The sequence below is a fragment of the Helobdella robusta genome, assembly GCF_000326865.2.
Source record: "Helobdella robusta unplaced genomic scaffold HELROscaffold_64, whole genome shotgun sequence".
NCBI lineage: Eukaryota > Metazoa > Annelida > Clitellata > Rhynchobdellida > Glossiphoniidae > Helobdella > Helobdella robusta.
The window spans coordinates 396707-414793 of record NW_008705358.1 but is presented as its reverse complement, the minus strand read 5'-3'; the positions used below and the strand labels follow the sequence as shown (position 1 = coordinate 414793).

The 18087-nt window shown below is 32.0% G+C and overlaps 5 protein-coding genes across 5 annotated transcripts; 3 read left to right on the top strand and 2 right to left on the bottom strand.

Annotated features, from left to right (window-relative positions):
- Positions 1-31: 31 nt before the first annotated feature.
- On the bottom strand, positions 32-2276 carry HELRODRAFT_103356 (hypothetical protein). The gene is made up of 5 exons (XM_009030018.1): positions 1611-2276; positions 1300-1423; positions 906-1032; positions 584-738; positions 32-488 (listed from the first exon to the last, which is right to left on the bottom strand). Exons 1-5 carry the CDS (start codon positions 2122-2124, stop codon positions 329-331), a joined length of 1080 nt encoding a protein of 359 aa, XP_009028266.1. The 5' UTR covers positions 2125-2276; the 3' UTR covers positions 32-328.
- A 1129-nt stretch (positions 2277-3405) lies between these two features.
- Positions 3406-5891, top strand: HELRODRAFT_157832 (hypothetical protein; the record flags this gene model as incomplete). Its single annotated transcript, XM_009030017.1, has 8 exons — positions 3406-3604; positions 3698-3865; positions 4178-4276; positions 4440-4534; positions 4842-4905; positions 5080-5155; positions 5542-5605; positions 5805-5891. The coding sequence occupies 8 exons, from the start codon at positions 3406-3408 to the stop codon at positions 5889-5891; spliced, it is 852 nt and encodes a 283-aa protein (XP_009028265.1).
- Positions 5892-6367: 476 nt separating this feature from the next.
- Positions 6368-11429, bottom strand: HELRODRAFT_103352 (hypothetical protein). Its single transcript, XM_009030016.1, has 11 exons — positions 11309-11429; positions 10831-10890; positions 10487-10640; positions 10166-10277; positions 9693-9855; positions 9238-9505; positions 8892-9053; positions 8386-8528; positions 8152-8280; positions 7757-7837; positions 6368-7523 (listed from the first exon to the last, which is right to left on the bottom strand). Exons 2-11 carry the CDS (start codon positions 10888-10890, stop codon positions 7449-7451), a joined length of 1347 nt encoding a protein of 448 aa, XP_009028264.1. The 5' UTR covers positions 11309-11429; the 3' UTR covers positions 6368-7448.
- Positions 11430-11934: 505 nt separating this feature from the next.
- On the top strand, positions 11935-13005 carry HELRODRAFT_157830 (hypothetical protein; the record flags this gene model as incomplete). Its single annotated transcript, XM_009030015.1, has 1 exon — positions 11935-13005. One exon carries the CDS (start codon positions 11935-11937, stop codon positions 13003-13005), a length of 1071 nt encoding a protein of 356 aa, XP_009028263.1.
- Positions 13006-13660: 655 nt separating this feature from the next.
- On the top strand, positions 13661-15488 carry HELRODRAFT_180714 (hypothetical protein; the record flags this gene model as incomplete). The annotated part of the gene is made up of 3 exons (XM_009030014.1): positions 13661-13714; positions 13986-14094; positions 14530-15488. The coding sequence occupies 3 exons, from the start codon at positions 13661-13663 to the stop codon at positions 15486-15488; spliced, it is 1122 nt and encodes a 373-aa protein (XP_009028262.1).
- Positions 15489-18087: the final 2599 nt, after the last annotated feature.

Genomic DNA, 18087 nt, shown 5'->3' with positions numbered 1-18087 from the left:
TTTAAACACCGAAAATATGAAAAAAAAACCATTCAAGGGCTTCATAGTAAAGTGCTTATGTGTAACAAACAACTAAAATCCGAATTGAATTTAGAAAATAAATTTGTATAATAATATATTAAAAATGTGTTATTATTAATAAATAATAAATCAATCAACCATATTAAATCAGATCATTAAATGCAAACACGCATACACACAGACACAAATACACACAGACAGACACACACATACACACATACAGACAAACACACATACACATACATACAAACAGACACATACATACATACACACTTACAAACAGACACACACACACACACACATCTCATCAGCGGAAATAGGCGACATCATCAGGCCCCACATAGACAACCATGGAATTAGATATAAGGTCGTAAATGGTTCTACTGTGTGCCGACATCAATACCGTCAGGGGCATGGGAATGAAAAAGATGAAACTGAAATTCTTCACCAAAGACCTTATAAGGGCACTAAAATAGAAAAAAAAAACAAACGAAAATAACTATATATTTTATTCAACTTCATAAATGAAGAAAATCTGAAGAAAATAAAATAAAAAACAAACTCTAAAAAGTTAAGATTGCCAGCTGGAAAAACCAGAACTTTGTTATGATCAGCCCTGGAAACGTTTAAACATGATACAACCCTAATTCCCATCATTTTCTTTCCGGGGGTCACGCCACCGACGGATCCTATGGGCCCCCTTCTTAGACACAGTGCCTAAAATTAAGGAAAATAGGGATGTGACTGAGTGAAATAGGGAAGGGACTAAGTGAAATAGAGATGTAATTGAGTGAAAATTTAAATTTGACAGGGAAAATAGAATAAATCAAACAGAAATTTAAAATAATTGATAATAATTAAAAGATAAGAAATGAAATATAAACCTCGAAAATGCTGACAAAAACTCTGTTGATCAGTTCAAACATGATCAGTTCATTTGTAATGCTGTTTGCCAATTTTGTGTCCCAGTTCAAAGTTGCGAATTTTTGCAGGTCGTAAAAATCTAGATCTCTGGTTTGTTTTTTGCGAGTGTTTGCAAAAATTAATTTATTATATATTACAATTTAATATATAAATGTCTGTGCTACAGATCTTAACAAATTAATAAATACATTGAATCAAGATGCATAACACTGCATAAGAGTTGTTAAATAATATATTATAAATTTATTTAAATAAATGAAAAAATGTCTGAAAATAATGGAACAACAAAAGCTAATGTTGCATAGATAGTACATACAAGACATCAGTGAAGTCAATTACATAGGCAGAACATACATGACATCGATGAAGTCGAAGAACATGATTGAGCCAGCTAGTTTGAGAGTGAATAAGATGAAAAAGTCTATCAACTCTGCCAGAACTCTTCTCCACAGTGAGGCAATTTCACATCTTCTTCCTACTAATTTCAAGTTTTACAAAAAGTTCATTCCAAAATTTACAATTCTCTCACAGAGTTACATTAGGTTCCATTATAAACATAACATATCTCTAAAAAATCTTCAAAAATATGCAAAAGCAATACTAACAGTTATGAAAAAAAATTAATTTAAATGGCTATTAGTATTAATCAACTCCCACACAATTACCCATTCTTCCTACTCCAACTGAATGGTCACCAGTGTTGACACGATTTAGTGGGATCCGCGAGGCATTATTAGCGGGTTCCTGCTGTGTTTGCCCATCTCTAAGTAATGATGATGATGATGATGTGGGCCCTTGGGAGACGCTAGCTTGCGTAGGCCAACAAGCATTTTGCAGCATGGCACTGTGGCTGCCTAATATACTGAGCATGTAATAAAAATTAATATAAGCCATGTTCATCTGTTGCACCATTTGCTGATGAAAAGTCCAAGTCCTGTAGGCCTCTGCATACTCATGAACAGTCATACATTTGTTACTGTTTTTGGAGTTATCATTTTGCAAATTTGATGTCGTTGCTGTTGGTTCGTTTTGTGAAATTGTTGTTGTTAGTGATGTTGCTACGGTTGGCTGTCGTTGTCCGGGTTCACCTGCTGGTGAGTTTTCTTCATTTTCAGTTTTATCAGTTGCAATAGTAGTGCCTGTGGCAGTACCATTTTCTTTAAAATTTGTCCGCTGCATCTTTCCGTGTTTCAATCTTTATTAGAAAGTTAAATTATAATTATAACAACGTAATTGTTTCAAATATTATTCTATTAATATTAAAAAAATATTACAATTACGTTACATTTGATAAAATTATATAATGATGAGCAGACATTTAAAAAAAATATTAGGCGTATAAATGTGAACTTAAATTAGCAAAACCATACAGTTTTAAACTAAAATTCGATAGTCATAACTACCTTGAAATAATGTAATATTTAACACGCACTATGGTTCAGTATTGACATAACGGTACTTTTTTTAGTCTGAGGGTTTGCTGTCTATATTCCAGTTCTAAAGTTTAATTATTATTTTTCTATTAAATGAACATAGGACATAAATAGTTTATTGCAACAATAATTTCGTTTTAAATCATGTAAAAACTAAGATTTTATAATTAAATTTTGTTTTATATGTATGTTAATAGTTTATGTATGTACATTTTATGTGATATTCACCGCTTTATTTGTTGTTTGTCTAGTCTTTTATTTCAATTCCTACAGATGATTCATGTGTCATAATCATGGATATATATCCATAGTCGTGGCAAAAATATAATTTTTTATAAAATATTTATGTATGTATTAAATGCGTATGTAAATTTATATGATATACAAAAGATATATGTTATATATCTTGACCAAAGTACCAAGTTCAAACTGTAATGACATTTTTCTAAATTTAAGTACAGTCCATCACTGTTAAGAAATTTCGTTTTTAAACAGTAAACCATACTAAACTTTTCTTCCAACAAAAGTTTAGTATTTTATGTAAAAACGAAACAAAAGTTAACTTTCGAAGTTTATTTTATTCTTTATGATCACTTTTTCCAAATTAGTAAACGATCAAATACCGATTTAGTTATGTCAGATGAAATATTCTATCTGAAATATAAAAAAAACTAAATGTGAATCTAAAAATTGTGAAAATTTATTTTATTCCTATTGATCTGAAATTTTAATTTGTCGCTTTAATTTAAGCTGTATGACAGTTACGTATTTATTAACTGATCCCTGATTAATGCTGGTCAATGCCTATAGGTTTGTTATTTAAAAATTATTTTTTATTTTAATATATTTAATAGAATAATATTAATTAGAAATGTTTTGCCTGTGTGTGTCTGCTTCTTTTTGTTTTGTTTGTTATGTACGCCTTTCTCTACCTGGAATGCCTATGTTTTAGGCTTTTGAAAAATAATAAGCGATATAAAAATAAATGAATTAATCACCAGATGTCAGCATTTTGTATTCGGAATGGATGCAACACCTGCTAACACCTGTCATCATTTCATTCCTACTGCCGTTGGGCATCTTGGTAATGTTCTACATGTGCGCCCTGCTCATACAGTTGTTTCATTTACGTGGCTACCTCTTTAACATCAGTTACACTAATTATCAAGAACTCCTGACAAAGTGGCTGGCGGGGGTCTGGGTTGCTCATGGCAGTATTTGGCATGGTTTGTGAATTTTTTTTATTATTTTTAATTATTTTTTTAAAATTTGTTAATATTTTTTTGTTGATTTAAAATTCATCCTCAATTTAAAATTAGGTTATGAAGTCAGTGGTTTATCTAATATCCCAGCTGAAGGTGGTGCTCTGATTATATCCTACCATGCCACGCTGCCTGTCGATTTGTACTATCTCCTTGCCACCATCTACTCTAAGAGAAATAGGATCGTGTACTGTGTCGGGGATAATCTGCTCTATAAAATACCTGGTATTTGATCTTTAAATTTAGGGATGGGTGTTTTTTCAAATTTTATTTTTTTCAATTTAAACTGGCTCTGTTGTTGATGCAATTTTCAATTACATACATTAGCATACAAACATTTATCATGTATAGTATACATACAATAGCATACAAACATTAATTCATCCACCCAAACATACATCCATACATAGATACAACTAGTTGATGAGTTTCTCTTCTGGTATGTTGTTATTGATGTACAAGATGCAGCTGGATGTGCACATTTCAATACAGACACATTCATACACACACACGCACGCATACACACATACAAACCAGGATTTAAGATGTTAATGAGAGAACTTCGAGTTATACCTGGAACCGTGGCTACCTGTTCAGAACTTCTCCAGAATGGAAATCTAATGGCTATAGCTCCAGGTCAACTAATTTAGATTTTTTTTGTGGCCGTACATGTATTTGTTGCATTTGTGTTCTTCAGTTTGTGTGCGTGTGTATGTGCCTGCGTGCGTGTGTATGTGTGTGTGTTTACCTACCAATTTTATTTTATAATTATTGTTTTTCAACATTTTTTAAAATATAGGTGGCGTCAGAGAGGCCTTATTTGGTGATGAATATTACAACCTCCTATGGGCCAACAGGAAAGGATTCGCCAAGGTGATCAAAGAAGCCGGAGTCGTTAGTTGATTTTTTTCAGTTTCAAATGCTGCTTCTATTTTCAAAAATGTTCAGCTCTCTATTTTATTTATTCGAAAATTTTTTTCTCGCTTTCTCTCTCTCTCTCTCTTTCAAGTAATGTTTTAAATACTATTTTTAGAATTTTAAACTATAGTTTTGTTTTTTAAAAACCTTAAAATTTAAACTTTTCATCTTATTCTAGCATTTTTTAAATTTTTCAATGGATTTTGTATTATAATTTCTTCTGTTTTTATGATGGTTTTCATATTATTGTAAATAATCATTCTTTAAAAACAAAAATTTCTAGCCTGTCATACCTATGTTCACAAAAAATTCAAGAGAAGCATTTAGAACCATTGGACTTTTTAAAAGTAATTCATTCTAATTCAAATATATCAATCTTTCTTCATATGGTTCTTTCATTAGCTTTTTGATTGAAAATTATTTCAAATTTTTTCTTTAGTTGTCTGTAAATTCAAATAAAAGATACATAATATTAAAAATTTAATCTTCAGCATTCAATTATATCTGTTTATATCCCAAAGGTTTCTTCAGGTATCTTTACGAGAGATATAGGTTCCCTTTTGTACCTATATATGGAGGCTATCCAGTTAAATTGAAGTACAAAATAATCTTAAATATTAGATGATTTTATCATTTAAAAGAATTTATATAACGTTATTTTTTTAATTTATTCATTAAATATTTTATTAAAACGTAAATCATAATAATTTTGACGATTTAAAATTTTTTATATAGCGCGCTATTTTATACGTAAGTGTTTTTAAATTGTTTAGGATTAGTTTCCTCCTATCACTTCGTCACTAAACACCATACAACATGCACGTCGTTAGTTTACAAGATAAGTGAGATCTCTCTTCCATTCGAACCCGGCCATTGCAAAGCGGTAACAGGCGACTTTACCAATTAGGGCATAATATTTGTATTTAAATTAAAATTATTTTCAATTTTTATGTTAAAATATTTTCCATTTTACTTACTACTAGAACATACCTCGGCGAGCCGATAACGTTTGATGAGTCACGTACTATTGACGAGATATCTGATGAGGTTTGTTTGTTCGTCTGCTCTCTCTCTCTCTCTCTCTCTCTCTCTCTCTCTCTCTCTCTCTCTCTCTCTCTCTCTCTCTCTCTCTCTCTCTCTCTGCCCGTGTGTGACGAACGATTATAAAATGATAAAATAATTATGATTAAAATAATTATGAATAAAATAATTATGAATAAAATAATAACTGACGTACTCTTCTTAGGTCAAATCTGCCATTGAAAATCTAATACGAACGCACCAGAGAATCCCAGGCCGAATTATATCATCCATAATTGAACGGTTCCATTAATGCATTAAAAAAAGAATGATTGATTTTATTATTATTATTTATTTATTTATTATAGTTATAATATTTCTATTCATAATTTATTTAATTACTTATATATCTGGTTTCTATAAATACACGCTTTTTGCTATATTAAATGTTTATCATATATTTATATGTCCATTGATTTATCTAGTTAATAATTTATATCATTAAGGGTTAAGTCTTAGTCATTCATACACACACACACATGTACGCACACATACACATATGTACGCACACATGTACACACACACATACGTATGTCTATCTGTATTAATAACTGTAGTCAGATGAATATTTATTATTAATAGCTATCATTGTTCATTTCTGTCTTATGATATTTGATTCTTTATATATGTGTGCGCGTGTGTGTGCGTGTCAACCGTTTGAGACTGTTTTCCTACTTTAGTTATTTTTTTTTGTAAAAAGAATATTCTTCAATCTTGAAAACAATATGTTTTTAAAATGTAGTTTTAGAAAAGATATTGTTATTCATGTATGTATATATATATATAACTTTTTTAATTTATATAAATAAAATGATTCAACAATAAGTAAATAAATAACTGAATAAATCTGTTACTGAATATACTAGCATCTGAAAAACCTTTACCTGACCTACAAAATGTAATTGTAATTCTACAGAGACAAAGATCGTATATTTTTAATAAAATGAATACCAAATCCGTACTTTTTAATCTTTCAACAACAATTGACAAATTATTTTTCATCAAAAACAACTTTTTGATCTATTTCTTATTAAAATTTACCTAAAAAACAGCAATAAATAAATAACCATCCCCATAGAATACGTATATAGATGCATATATATATATATGTATATATTATAATATGTATAAATATACGTATGTATGTATTTGGTAAGAACGATATCTAGAGAAACTTTTTTTTAAAATGTGTTAAGCCAAAAAATTTGAGAACGGTAATAGTGCATGTCAGTCCCCTCACTATCTCTTTCTCTCACACACATACACTTTAGAGGAGTCTCCTCTTTTTTCTCTCTCTCTCCTCTCTCACACACACACATATACTTACATACATACACATACATACCAACACACACACAGATACATACAATTGAAAATCTCATCACCCATATAAAGAATTATGGGTTATGTAAGCATTACAAACAGGTTAATGAACTCCAATGAAACAAGCTAACGGACAGCCTTAAATTAGGAATATCTCTGTTTAAGAGGAAATTGAGAAGAGAAAGAAAAACTAAATTAAATAACAATATTTCAGAAATTTTGGTAAAAAATGTCATACGAAAAAAAATTAATCACATCTAGGGTATTTTATATATATATATATATATATATATATATATATATATATATATATATATATATATATATGTAACCAGTAGCAAACAAATCAACCAACCAACAACATCAAGTCATCAAAAATAGCATCGAAACAATGACAATGAAGATGACGAAGCTGTTGATGATTACAGTATGACGGGGGGAGGGGGTATAGGGCCGGCCATTTAAACAGCCGGCCCAAGCCAAACGTCTAGATGGGCAGTTCAAACTTCACGTCGACGGCCACCTGTTGGGCCAGGTCTACAATGTCTGCCAACTTCACTGCCTGCTCGTTCGGTGATTAATTGATTAATTAAATTTACCCTGTTAAAATGTAATCGTAAATTGTAAAATGATCCTGTAAAATTTATCGTAAAATAATTTTGTATTCGATTGCATTGTGATAATAATTTATGGAATTAGATTTCTAGCGTACATACATTCATTCATTCATTCGTTTATTCATTCAGTCAGTCATTTACACACACAGGCACACACATGAACAATCGTTCAGCCCACCATTTTAGCCGCATCGTCGAGATTATCACAGGCCAATATCTTCATGAAGCTTGAAGCAATGAGAGCCTTGGCATCATCAACCTTTTTTGGAGTACAATTGTAAATAATATATGTAATAATTATAAATTAAATAATTATAAATAATAAATATAATAATTATAATTAATAAATTAAATAATTATCACTACTAAATTTTCAATGATTGTAATTAATATTACCATCAAGCTTTACGATCACTTCATTTTCATACAATCAAACATAGAAGTTTCCGCGTTTGTTTTATGTGTGTGTATGCTTATGTATGCATCTGTGTATGCGTACATACATGTTTGTACGTATGTGTGCATGTATGTATGTGTGTGTGTGTATGTACGTATGTATGCATCTTTTCGCACCTGTGTTCCTTGCAGCCTGACAATTATAGGTATCTTAAGTTTCAGGGTATGAGCCGCATCAATGATGCCCTTCGCAATGACGTCACACCTCATAATGCCCCCAAATATATTCACCAGAATGGCCTTGACCTTTCAGAGGAAAAATAAATTAAACAATATTTTCATTACCACTATCACTATTTTCCTCATACATCATCATCATCATTGTGGTTAAAATCATCAACAGCATCCAACCTTCGGATCAGAGGTGATAAGCCTGAAGGCCTCCGTGACCTGTTGACTCGTAGCTCCGCCCCCAACGTCGAGGAAGTTGGCAGGGTAACCTCCGTGCAGTCTGATTATGTCCATGGTCGACATCGCTAGGCCTGCCCCATTAACTGGTTTTTTGATGGAGGGTAACAAAAGTTTAAACGACAGTCAAACTGAAACAACTATGAAAGAATTCAATTAGAAAAAGATTCCAGCCTATGTTGTTGATGCATCTGAAAGATAAAGTAACAGGAATAGTAATATATTAATTGGCGTAGCATTAATTATGTTATAAAATAAAGGCAAATAAACACGCAAGCGTGCATTTAATCACGTGCAAACACATCCATACATACACGCCAACCAACACATCCACACATACACGCCAACCAACACATACACGCCAACCAGCACATCCACACATACACGCCAACCAACACATCCACACATACACGCCAACCAAACAATGAGATATTAAACAACTGCTGAACCTAAACAGCCAATAGAGCCGTCGAGAGCAATGTAATTGAGGTTAGCTTCGGAGGCCTTCTTCTCTTTCTCATCGACCTGAGACCAGTCTTTCAAATCGAAAATCTCTTTCTGCCGATATTCAGCATTGTCATCGAAGTTCAACTTACAGTCCATGCAGATGACTGTAAATACGTGTGTGTTGCGTGCAGGTGTGTGTGTGTGATGTACGCGCGTGTGTATGTATGAATGTGTTTACATGTATGTATGTGTATGAATACATGTGTGTGCGCGCGCGCGTGTGTTAGAGAGAGAAAGAAAGAGAGAGGGAGATAAAGAAAGGAGTGTGCGTATTATTAAAATACTCACCTTTCCCAGTAGAAATCTCAGCCATGGGATTAATCTCCAACAAAGTGCAATCATGCTTGGCAAAGAGGTTATACAACTTAGTGATCAGTTGAACAGCCTGGGTCAGACAGTCACCTTCAAATCCCATGAAGACTGCAATTTTCTTGGCCTCATCTTCCTGAATTCCGTTTTCAATGTCTATGAACTGGCGGATTATCGCGTCCGGACTGTCGCGAGCGACGTCTTCAATGTTCACCCCACCTTGAGAACTGGCCAGAATAACTGGACCCTGACGGGAGGTAACCAATGTTTCACATTTTTTTAAAATGGTTATAAATGGCATTTAATTATTTAAACCATAACAATAAACGATGTTTACTACGACTACTACATCTGCAACTACAACCACTGCAACTATAACCACTGCTACTACAACTACTGCTACTACAACATCGACATCATCAGTTGCTACATACAGCGGCTGCCCTGTCAAGAGCAATGGCGAAATAGTACTCTCTCCTTGAATACACCCTCTCACTGATCATCACTTTCTTACAAATTGTGCCTGCCTCCCCAGTCTGTTTAGTGAAAATCTTTGAATTGATCATCTTCGAGGCAATGTCTTTAGCCTGAGCAGGACTGTTAAATTAATAATTTATTAAATTAGTAATTAATTAAATTATTAAATTATTAATTTATTAAATTATTAATAATAATAATTTCAAAGTAAGTTTACTGACTTATCAACTGACTTCAACAAAGTTGAATTTAAATGGTAGCCTAATAAACTTTTTGAATCAACAGCAAAGTAAAGTTATCAAAGATCATACAAAAATTCCTCAGTTTACAACACACCAATACTTATTCATACAACTTTTTTTATTCTTTTTTCTTTATAGTTTTTTTTTTATTCAAATAAAACATTTTAATATTCCATCTACATACTTACTCATAAACGACCTTGACACCTCCTTTCAGGCCACTTTCAAAATGACCTTTACCCCTTCCCCCGGTAAGAACTTGAGCCTTCAGAACCACATCTTTTGTCCCCGAAGCTTCGCCTTTTCAAAATTTTTTATTAAAATACACTTGCAATAAATAGTAAATTTCATGCCATATAAAATTATAATTACAAAAAATTTACAGCTAAAATATTTAAAATGGTGATTGAAAATAAACACCATTTTTAGAAATCCAATTTGCACAAAGAAGAATTGACAAAATATATTTTAAAAAGGTGAAAGAATAAAAAAATTGTTCAAAGTGATACCAAATTTTTGGGCTATATCAAAAGCCTCTTGTGAAGTAGTAGCCACTTGGTATTGGGGTGTTGGTATGCCAGCAGATCTGAGCAAGTCCATAGCCTGGTACTCATGAATATTCAGGAAACGTTTGCTCACATGCTGGATTTTACTGTTTAGGTTCTAGTAAAAAAAAAATTTTTTTTAGTTTTAAATAGAGAAATAATATTTATTTAACTGAGCTGTCAGTATTTCATTAGAAGAAATTATAACAAAGGGGTTAGAAAAGATAACATTTGATATTGTTCTGCATAATTTTATTAATTTAACAAATTATTTATAGAAAATTTTTAAAATTTCTAAGGGGTCCAACCTTAAATGCACATTTCTGAGCAAAGGAAAGAGAAGAACTAACAAATTTAAGCAAGGACATCTAGGGTAAAAAATAAAATGTCACAGTTATCTCTTTTTTTTATTAAAACTAACAAAGTATTAGTAAAGTTAAGTTAGATGTTAGATAGAGGTACATATGATGAATTAAAATTTCAGTAATCATAAAGTTTTTCAATTGATTAATTATGCAATGTTATAGGTATGTGTCATGCTATGGCATGTGTAATTAAATGACTTGTATTTTAGTGAATTTTCAATTTCGTGGTCAGTGAAACGAAAGTGAAAGCTGATTGACAGACAAAATGAATCCTTTCTATCTTAAAATAAAAAATTAGTGATTGATTTTTTTTGGTAGTTAGTGAACTACAAAAATGATTCAAGAAGCGTTCGGTGAATTTTAACGTAAAACATTATTTCAATGAAAAAAGTATTTGAAAAAATTATTTACACAAAACGACCTTTCAAGTTTTGCGGAAATTTTATTTTTGAAAAGCTCTTGATCGAAAGTACAACCGGACAAAATATTATAATAAGCAAAGAACAAAGATTTAATAAAATTTTAAAAATCCGCCATCATCGTAATTAGTACAGTTTCGAGACAAAGTTTTGTTAAAATTTTCTCGCAATTACACATTATTATCCACTATATAAAATTAAAATCATTCACGGCTTTGATTATAATTGTAATTTATTTATGTTACAATTAAAACCATTGAATTGAGACAGTCATAAATTTTACGATTGTAAAACTTTCTATGGTACTTTGAAAAACAAAGTGGATTAAAAGAGAACTTTGCGAGACATTGTTATATAAATGTTAGTCCAGGTTGATTTGGTAATCATTCGGTTATTATACTGTTTCATTTCATGGTGGATTTTGCAATTATTTGTATTAAAGGATTAGTTGTTAGTTAGAGAAAGAGGATCATATTGTTTAAAATAAAAATCCTCTTTGTTTTTAAAAAATCACTAATTTGTCCGGACGTAACAAGCGGGACTTCCCTATCTGGTTCCCACTCAGTCTAGACCAGATTAGCCAGACTCTCAGTAGATTGTGTCTTCTTTTTTCCCATCTGACAACAACATGGACATTTTAAAGCAAGAAATAGCAAAGAAAAAACAACTTCTTGAGAACAAGTCTTTACTGGCCCCAAATAAGAAATATTTCAAAAGGTCGGAGTTGGTCGAGAAGGAGAGGGAGGAATACTGGCAGTCCAGCAAGCGGTCCAAGGTGGAAATTGATAAAGAGAGAGCCTCGATTTTGTGCTCCTTTGATGAGAATAGCCAGGGTTCAAATTCAAGCGATAACCCAGAGGAAGAAAAGAAGAAAGTTAATCTATCCAGGAAGGAGGTCATTCGAAGGTTACGTGAGAGAGATGAACCAATCAGATTGTTTGGCGAGTCGGACTACGAATCGTTTCTGAGGTTGAGGAAGCTAGAAGTACTCGAACCGGAAGTTAACAAGGGTTTCAAAAACGACTTCCAAGATGCCATGGACAAGGTGGATGAAGACTACGTCAACGAGCTGCTCAAGTCGTCGTCAGATGACTCTGAACAGATGGCATCACTCGGTGCTGACGTCAAGGTAAAAGACGACGGTACAACGTACGAAGAAGTCCTTAAAATGTCAGAGGATTTCGGCAAGGGTAACGCGGCACTGGATTCTCAGGTCATGCTCAAGTTTCTCAAGTTAGTACTGAACATATGGGGTGAGGAACTCAATAAGAGGCCACCAGAGGTCAAGAGAAGTCTTAAGGGTAAGGTAGTCAGTGCCACTCACATGCAGACCGTTGCCTACATTAAACCTTTATTCAGGAAACTCAAAAAACAAGCCGTCTCTGACGATATCTTCGCCTGCCTGGTCGACATCGTCAAGTTCATGATCGAGAGGCATTATTTGAAGGCCAACGAAGCCTACCTAGAAATGGCAATAGGGAACGCCCCGTGGCCCATCGGTGTGACCATGGTGGGTATCCACGCGCGTACTGGTAGGGAGAAAATTTTCGCTAAAAATGTTGCTCATGTACTGAATGATGAAACCCAACGAAAATACATCCAAGCCTTGAAGAGATTGATGACGCAAGCACAGAAATATTTCCCGACTGACCCGTCAAAAAGTGTCAACTTCGAATCACAGAACAAACTTGCAGACTGAACAGAACATAACAGTAGTCACTTCGTTGATAGCTGCAATTTAGCGTTGTACATTATTGTAAATTGTCATTTGTTGAATACGTTGTTACATTACACTGGGCCCATAACCTGTTTAAAATAAATTATGGTGTGGCATGGCTCACAATCTCATTGGTCGTTGTTTATGTGCACTCTTTTTTTTACACATATCTCCCGCATTTATAATGTGTTTTCAAGTTGTTTAGGTGCACTCTTTTTTTTACATATCTCCCGCATTTATAATGTGTTTTCAATTGCATGATAGGCACTGTCCTAGGATTTTGCCAACCTCTTTGTTTGTATTTAATATAATTGCTCATTAAAGAAACGTTAATTGAAATATTGGAAGACACGTTAGTCGACAAAAAGCTAAAAAGAACATACACGTGCAAGTTAGCAATAATAGATTGTCTGAAACTATGGAAAGTCATAAATATATTGAAACATATATAATATACATATATATTATTTCAATACATATTTTTAAAAGTTGGAGGATATTTTCACTCTGCTGTTTTAAAAGTTTAAAATTACATGTTTGTGATAATTGATAATTAATAAAAGAAAAAGACTATTAAATTTGTAATTAGTCATTGGGGGAATCGCAAATCGGATCATTCTTGACGTGAACAAACGAAATGATTGCGTTTGAGGCTTTGAGAGATTTAGAAGCTACAGCAAAAATCTTCGAAGTTAGTAAATAAATAAACTAAAAATACTTAATTTTATTTTATAATTTTCTAGCTAATTCATTGTAATATTTGTAATAGTATTTATTGTAATAGTATTGTATTTAATTAATTTATGCATTTGTCAAATGTTTTTGCTTTAAATTCAGATTTAAAGTTGATGCAATTGCAAAATTAGAGATAGATTGTTATGTTTCAGAAATGATATATGTCATGATAATTTAAATATGACATTGATTAATTAAATAACTTTTCTGTTAATTTCATGTTCCAGAATAGTCATCTGGTTTCTAATCAAGCTACTTTGATCAGGAAATGCGAGCAGACTATAACTTCCTTCATTGAGTTGCCAATCAACTATTCCCAATGCATGCAGTTATTCAGTAAGTACCATTGTAATACAATTACATAATTTATTATTCTATGATCATTTTTATTAATAGTCAATCAGTTAATCAATGATTTTTCATTGTTTAACGTTCCGTTATATTTTGTCAAATTATCGTTTAAAAAGTATTAGAATTTCTTTATTTAATTTCAGAGTTCCGAAAATTTAGGTTTAATTAGATAAATTAGTTTGTTTCGTTTAATTTTGAAATTTTTTTACTACTTTTTCTGTTTTATTGCGTTTTAATTAAAAATAGCTGTGTACAATTTTGCCTCTAAACATTCGCGTATAACAACGTGCTAAATCAAGCCTACCTGTATAATATTGAAATATGTTGTAATGGCTTCTAAAAGGATTTGTATTTCAGAGATTTTATGGCTATTAAGTACGAATTTAGAAATTATATCAGATAATAATTTCAAAAATGAAGTTGCATCATTTTTTACGTGTGACGAGATTTCGGTCGGTAAAAAAATTTTAGTTTCCGAATATGAAATGTTGAAAAAGGATAAAATCAAACAGTTGAACCGAGGAAGTAATAAATATGAAAAAGTTTGTGACATTGTTGACATATTTGTTGAACTGATGGATAATAAATTATCTGAACAGCTGCCAATATTTGTTATTTTTAACATTGAAAGAGTTCCTATACGTCTGGCCAAGGATAATAGTAAAATGGTATGCGAAAGTTTAAATAAATTAAATGAAAGATTAGACAACATCGAAAAAAATAACCAGTTGTTCTTAAAGTTTATGCAGTCTCATAGTGGCGTCACCAAACCTCAATCCGGCAGTGACCAAGTAGGGAATGTCTCTTTCAACGCCAGAGAAACTGATGTCAAACAAGCCACTAAAATGTCATACTTGGATACAGCGAAATTAAATCTTCCAGCAGATAATGTTGCTGTTGATAGCAATAACAGCTCTCCTTGGATGGTGGTTCCCAATAAAGTTAATAAACGTAAACAAGATGATGCTAACATCAATAACGTTAATAAAAGGATTTTGAAGCCAACTTCGCTACCAATCAAAAAAACGGTCGGGAAGCTATGCGACACCACAGGGTCACTTAAACTAAAAGGCGCGGAAAAGAAATCAGTAATATACCTTGGTAACATTACCCCATGTTCAAAAGACACAGTCGCTGAACATTTACGAAATTTTGATATCAAATTCCACAATATATTTCCTGCTAAACAACCTCAAAAAAACAATGCTGAGAAAACCAATGACAACGATGAGGAGTATAGTTCTTTCAGAATCTGTATTCCTGAAATTGAAAAGGATAAAATTTTTAATGCTGATATATGGCCTTTACACGCCAATGTTCGTGAATGGTTATTTTACACGAATCTAGCGCCTAAAACTCCATCCGTTGATAATGGCTAGTATTTCATCATTAAATAATTGTGTTAAAAATGATTTATCCTGTGATTGTAAATATTACTACGTTTCAAATTCAATAATTAATGATTCAAATCTTGATAACATTAGTTCGGCAAAGCATGCTCTCACTATTATACATATCAATGCAAGAAATATTTTTCACAAAATGAGTAATTTAAAATTTTTTTTGGATTCCTTTCCTTTTCGTTTTACTGTTGTTGTAATCTCAGAGACGTGGTTAGATGATATGACTTCCCCCTTAATTGATTTACACGGATATAAATTCATATTTAATAATAGACAGAGCAAAAAAGGTGGGGGGGTTGGAATCTTTGTTCTGAATGAGATAGCTTACAATGTCGATGGAAAAGTAATGCATGATTCAATAGAAACTTTGACATTAACAATCTCTATGAACAACAATAAATATGTTAAAATCATATCTGTTTACCGACCACCGGGTGCTGATTTAGATGAATTTATAAGTTTATTCGAAAATTTGTTGCTTGGAGGTAATTCACTCACTTATATTGCAGGAGATTTCAATATTAACATGGATTCTGCTTCGAAAGATAAATTGAATTTTGAGAGATTATTATTGTTCCACAAATTTCACGCCTTGATAAATTTGCCAACGCGAGTTACAACCACATCTGCATCAGTTTTGGATAATATTCTAACTAATCAAAATGGTTTTCATCAGGCTGGAGTTGTAATTGCAGATTTGTCTGACCATTATCCTGTTTTTTGTTTAACGAACAATATGGAAGTTCAAAAAGTTAATTCAAGTTCGAATCGAAATAATGTACCCAAATTGAACGTAAATAAAATAAAGACAATCCTAAACAACACCAACTGGGATTTCATTTTGAATGATGGTGATGTGAATCGTTGTGTGCAAAAATTTCTTGATTATTTTCGAAGGACGGTGGATGATTGTTGTAAGTTTTTGCCACCTGTGAGTTCTAAATTTAAAAAAAGCTGGATGAATGCGGATCTTCTGAAGCTCTGCAAAGAAAAAAATAAGCAGTATTTAAAACTCATGCCTTAGAAATAGTTTTACAAAAGCTAAACGTAATGCAGAAAAACAATTTTACGACAAACTTTTTAAATTAAATAATAATAATATAAAGGCAAAATGGCGCTTGATAAATGAAGTGATGAATGTTAAAAAGCAGACCACTCGAATTGACCATTTGAAGTTAAATGATTGCACAATCTCCGATAAAAAAGAGATTTGTAACACACTCAACCGAAATTTTATTGATACGATAAATTCACTCCAAGGCGGATTTAACCAGAATTTGCAGCATGAAATGTTTTCAGATCAGAATATCAACACATTCTACTTAGATGAAATCAATACTGCTGAGTTGTTCAGCATTGTCAATTCCTTCAAACCTAACAAATCCACGTCTGATGATGGTTTCAATATGTTTATGGTCAAACTGTTTGTGGACGAAATCATTGTTCCACTAAAGCACATATGCAACCTGTCTCTAAAATCGGCAACTTTTCCTGATCGGTTCAAATTAGCCAAAGTTATTCCAATACATAAAAAGGGAGATAAAGGAGATGCTGGCAACTACAGACCAATTTCTTTGTTGTCTCCATTTTCTAAGATTCTCGAAAAAATAATGAGTGTTAGAATGATGACCTTTCTCAACCGCTTTAATATCTTATCCAGCAATCAGTACGGGTTTAGAAACGCTCACTCGACAGAGTTGGCAATTGTTGAGCTTGCCCATCGTATACTAATGAATATGAATGATAGATACGTTACGATGGGCATTTTCATCGATCTGTCGAAAGCTTTTGATCTGATCAATCACTCGTTGCTTCTCAAAAAGTTAAATTTTTATGGTTTTCGTGGAAAAATTAATCAATGGTTCAGGGGAGTTATCTGGAAAATAGACTGCAATACGTTTGGCTGGAAAATCATGTCTCGGATGTCTTGCCTTTGAACTGCGGAGTCCCACAGGGTTCCATACTCGGTCCATTACTTTTTATCATTTTTGTTAACGATTTACCAAATGTTTCATCTGCTTTTCGCTGTATTTTGTATGCTGATGATACTAACATATTTTATTCATCGAAAAATCTTATGAATGAAAAATTACTTATAAATAGTGAAATGATTAAATTTGAACATTGGTTTAATATAAATAAATTATTAATTAACACAAGTAAATGCTCTTATACTATTATGGGTCCTAAGATTGTAACTAACACTATTCCTGATTTAAATATTAACATATGTAACCACGCAATAAAAAAACTTGATTCGATAAAATTTTTAGGTGTTTATTTACAAAGTAACTTATTGTGGAATGATCACATATTAGATATCACTTGTAAAACCAATCGATTTCTTTATATAATTAACAGGATTAAAAATAAACTTAATAAAAATACACTTGTTATTCTATATAATAGTTTCATTCTACCTTATTTATCTTACTGTAATATCATTTGGGGTAATAGCCCGTCGTATATTGTTAATCATTTATTTATTATGCAAAAATGGTTCATTAAAATATATTATAATTTGACCTTAATGTCTCATGTTGATCATTTGTTTTTAAAATTAGACATTTTAACA

Excerpts from the sequence above, each read along its gene's own strand:
- HELRODRAFT_103356 (XM_009030018.1), bottom strand. The coding sequence starts at position 2,124 with ATGCAGCGGACAAATTTTAAAGAAAATGGTACTGCCACAGGCACTACT. Across the intron at positions 1,424-1,610 it reads AGTTGGAGTAGGAAGAATGG|TAGGAAGAAGATGTGAAATT; the intron begins GTAATTGTGTGG and ends ACTTGAAATTAG. Across the intron at positions 489-583 it reads GGCAATCTTAACTTTTTAGA|TGCCCTTATAAGGTCTTTGG; the intron begins GTTTGTTTTTTA and ends TTTCTATTTTAG.
- HELRODRAFT_103352 (XM_009030016.1), bottom strand. The coding sequence starts at position 10,890 with ATGTCCTTGCTTAAATTTGTTAGTTCTTCTCTTTCCTTTGCTCAGAAA. Across the intron at positions 9,856-10,165 it reads GGTGTCAAGGTCGTTTATGA|TCCTGCTCAGGCTAAAGACA; the intron begins GTAAGTATGTAG and ends TTAATTTAACAG. Across the intron at positions 7,524-7,756 it reads TCGACGATGCGGCTAAAATG|GCAGTGAAGTTGGCAGACAT; the intron begins GTGGGCTGAACG and ends CCGAACGAGCAG.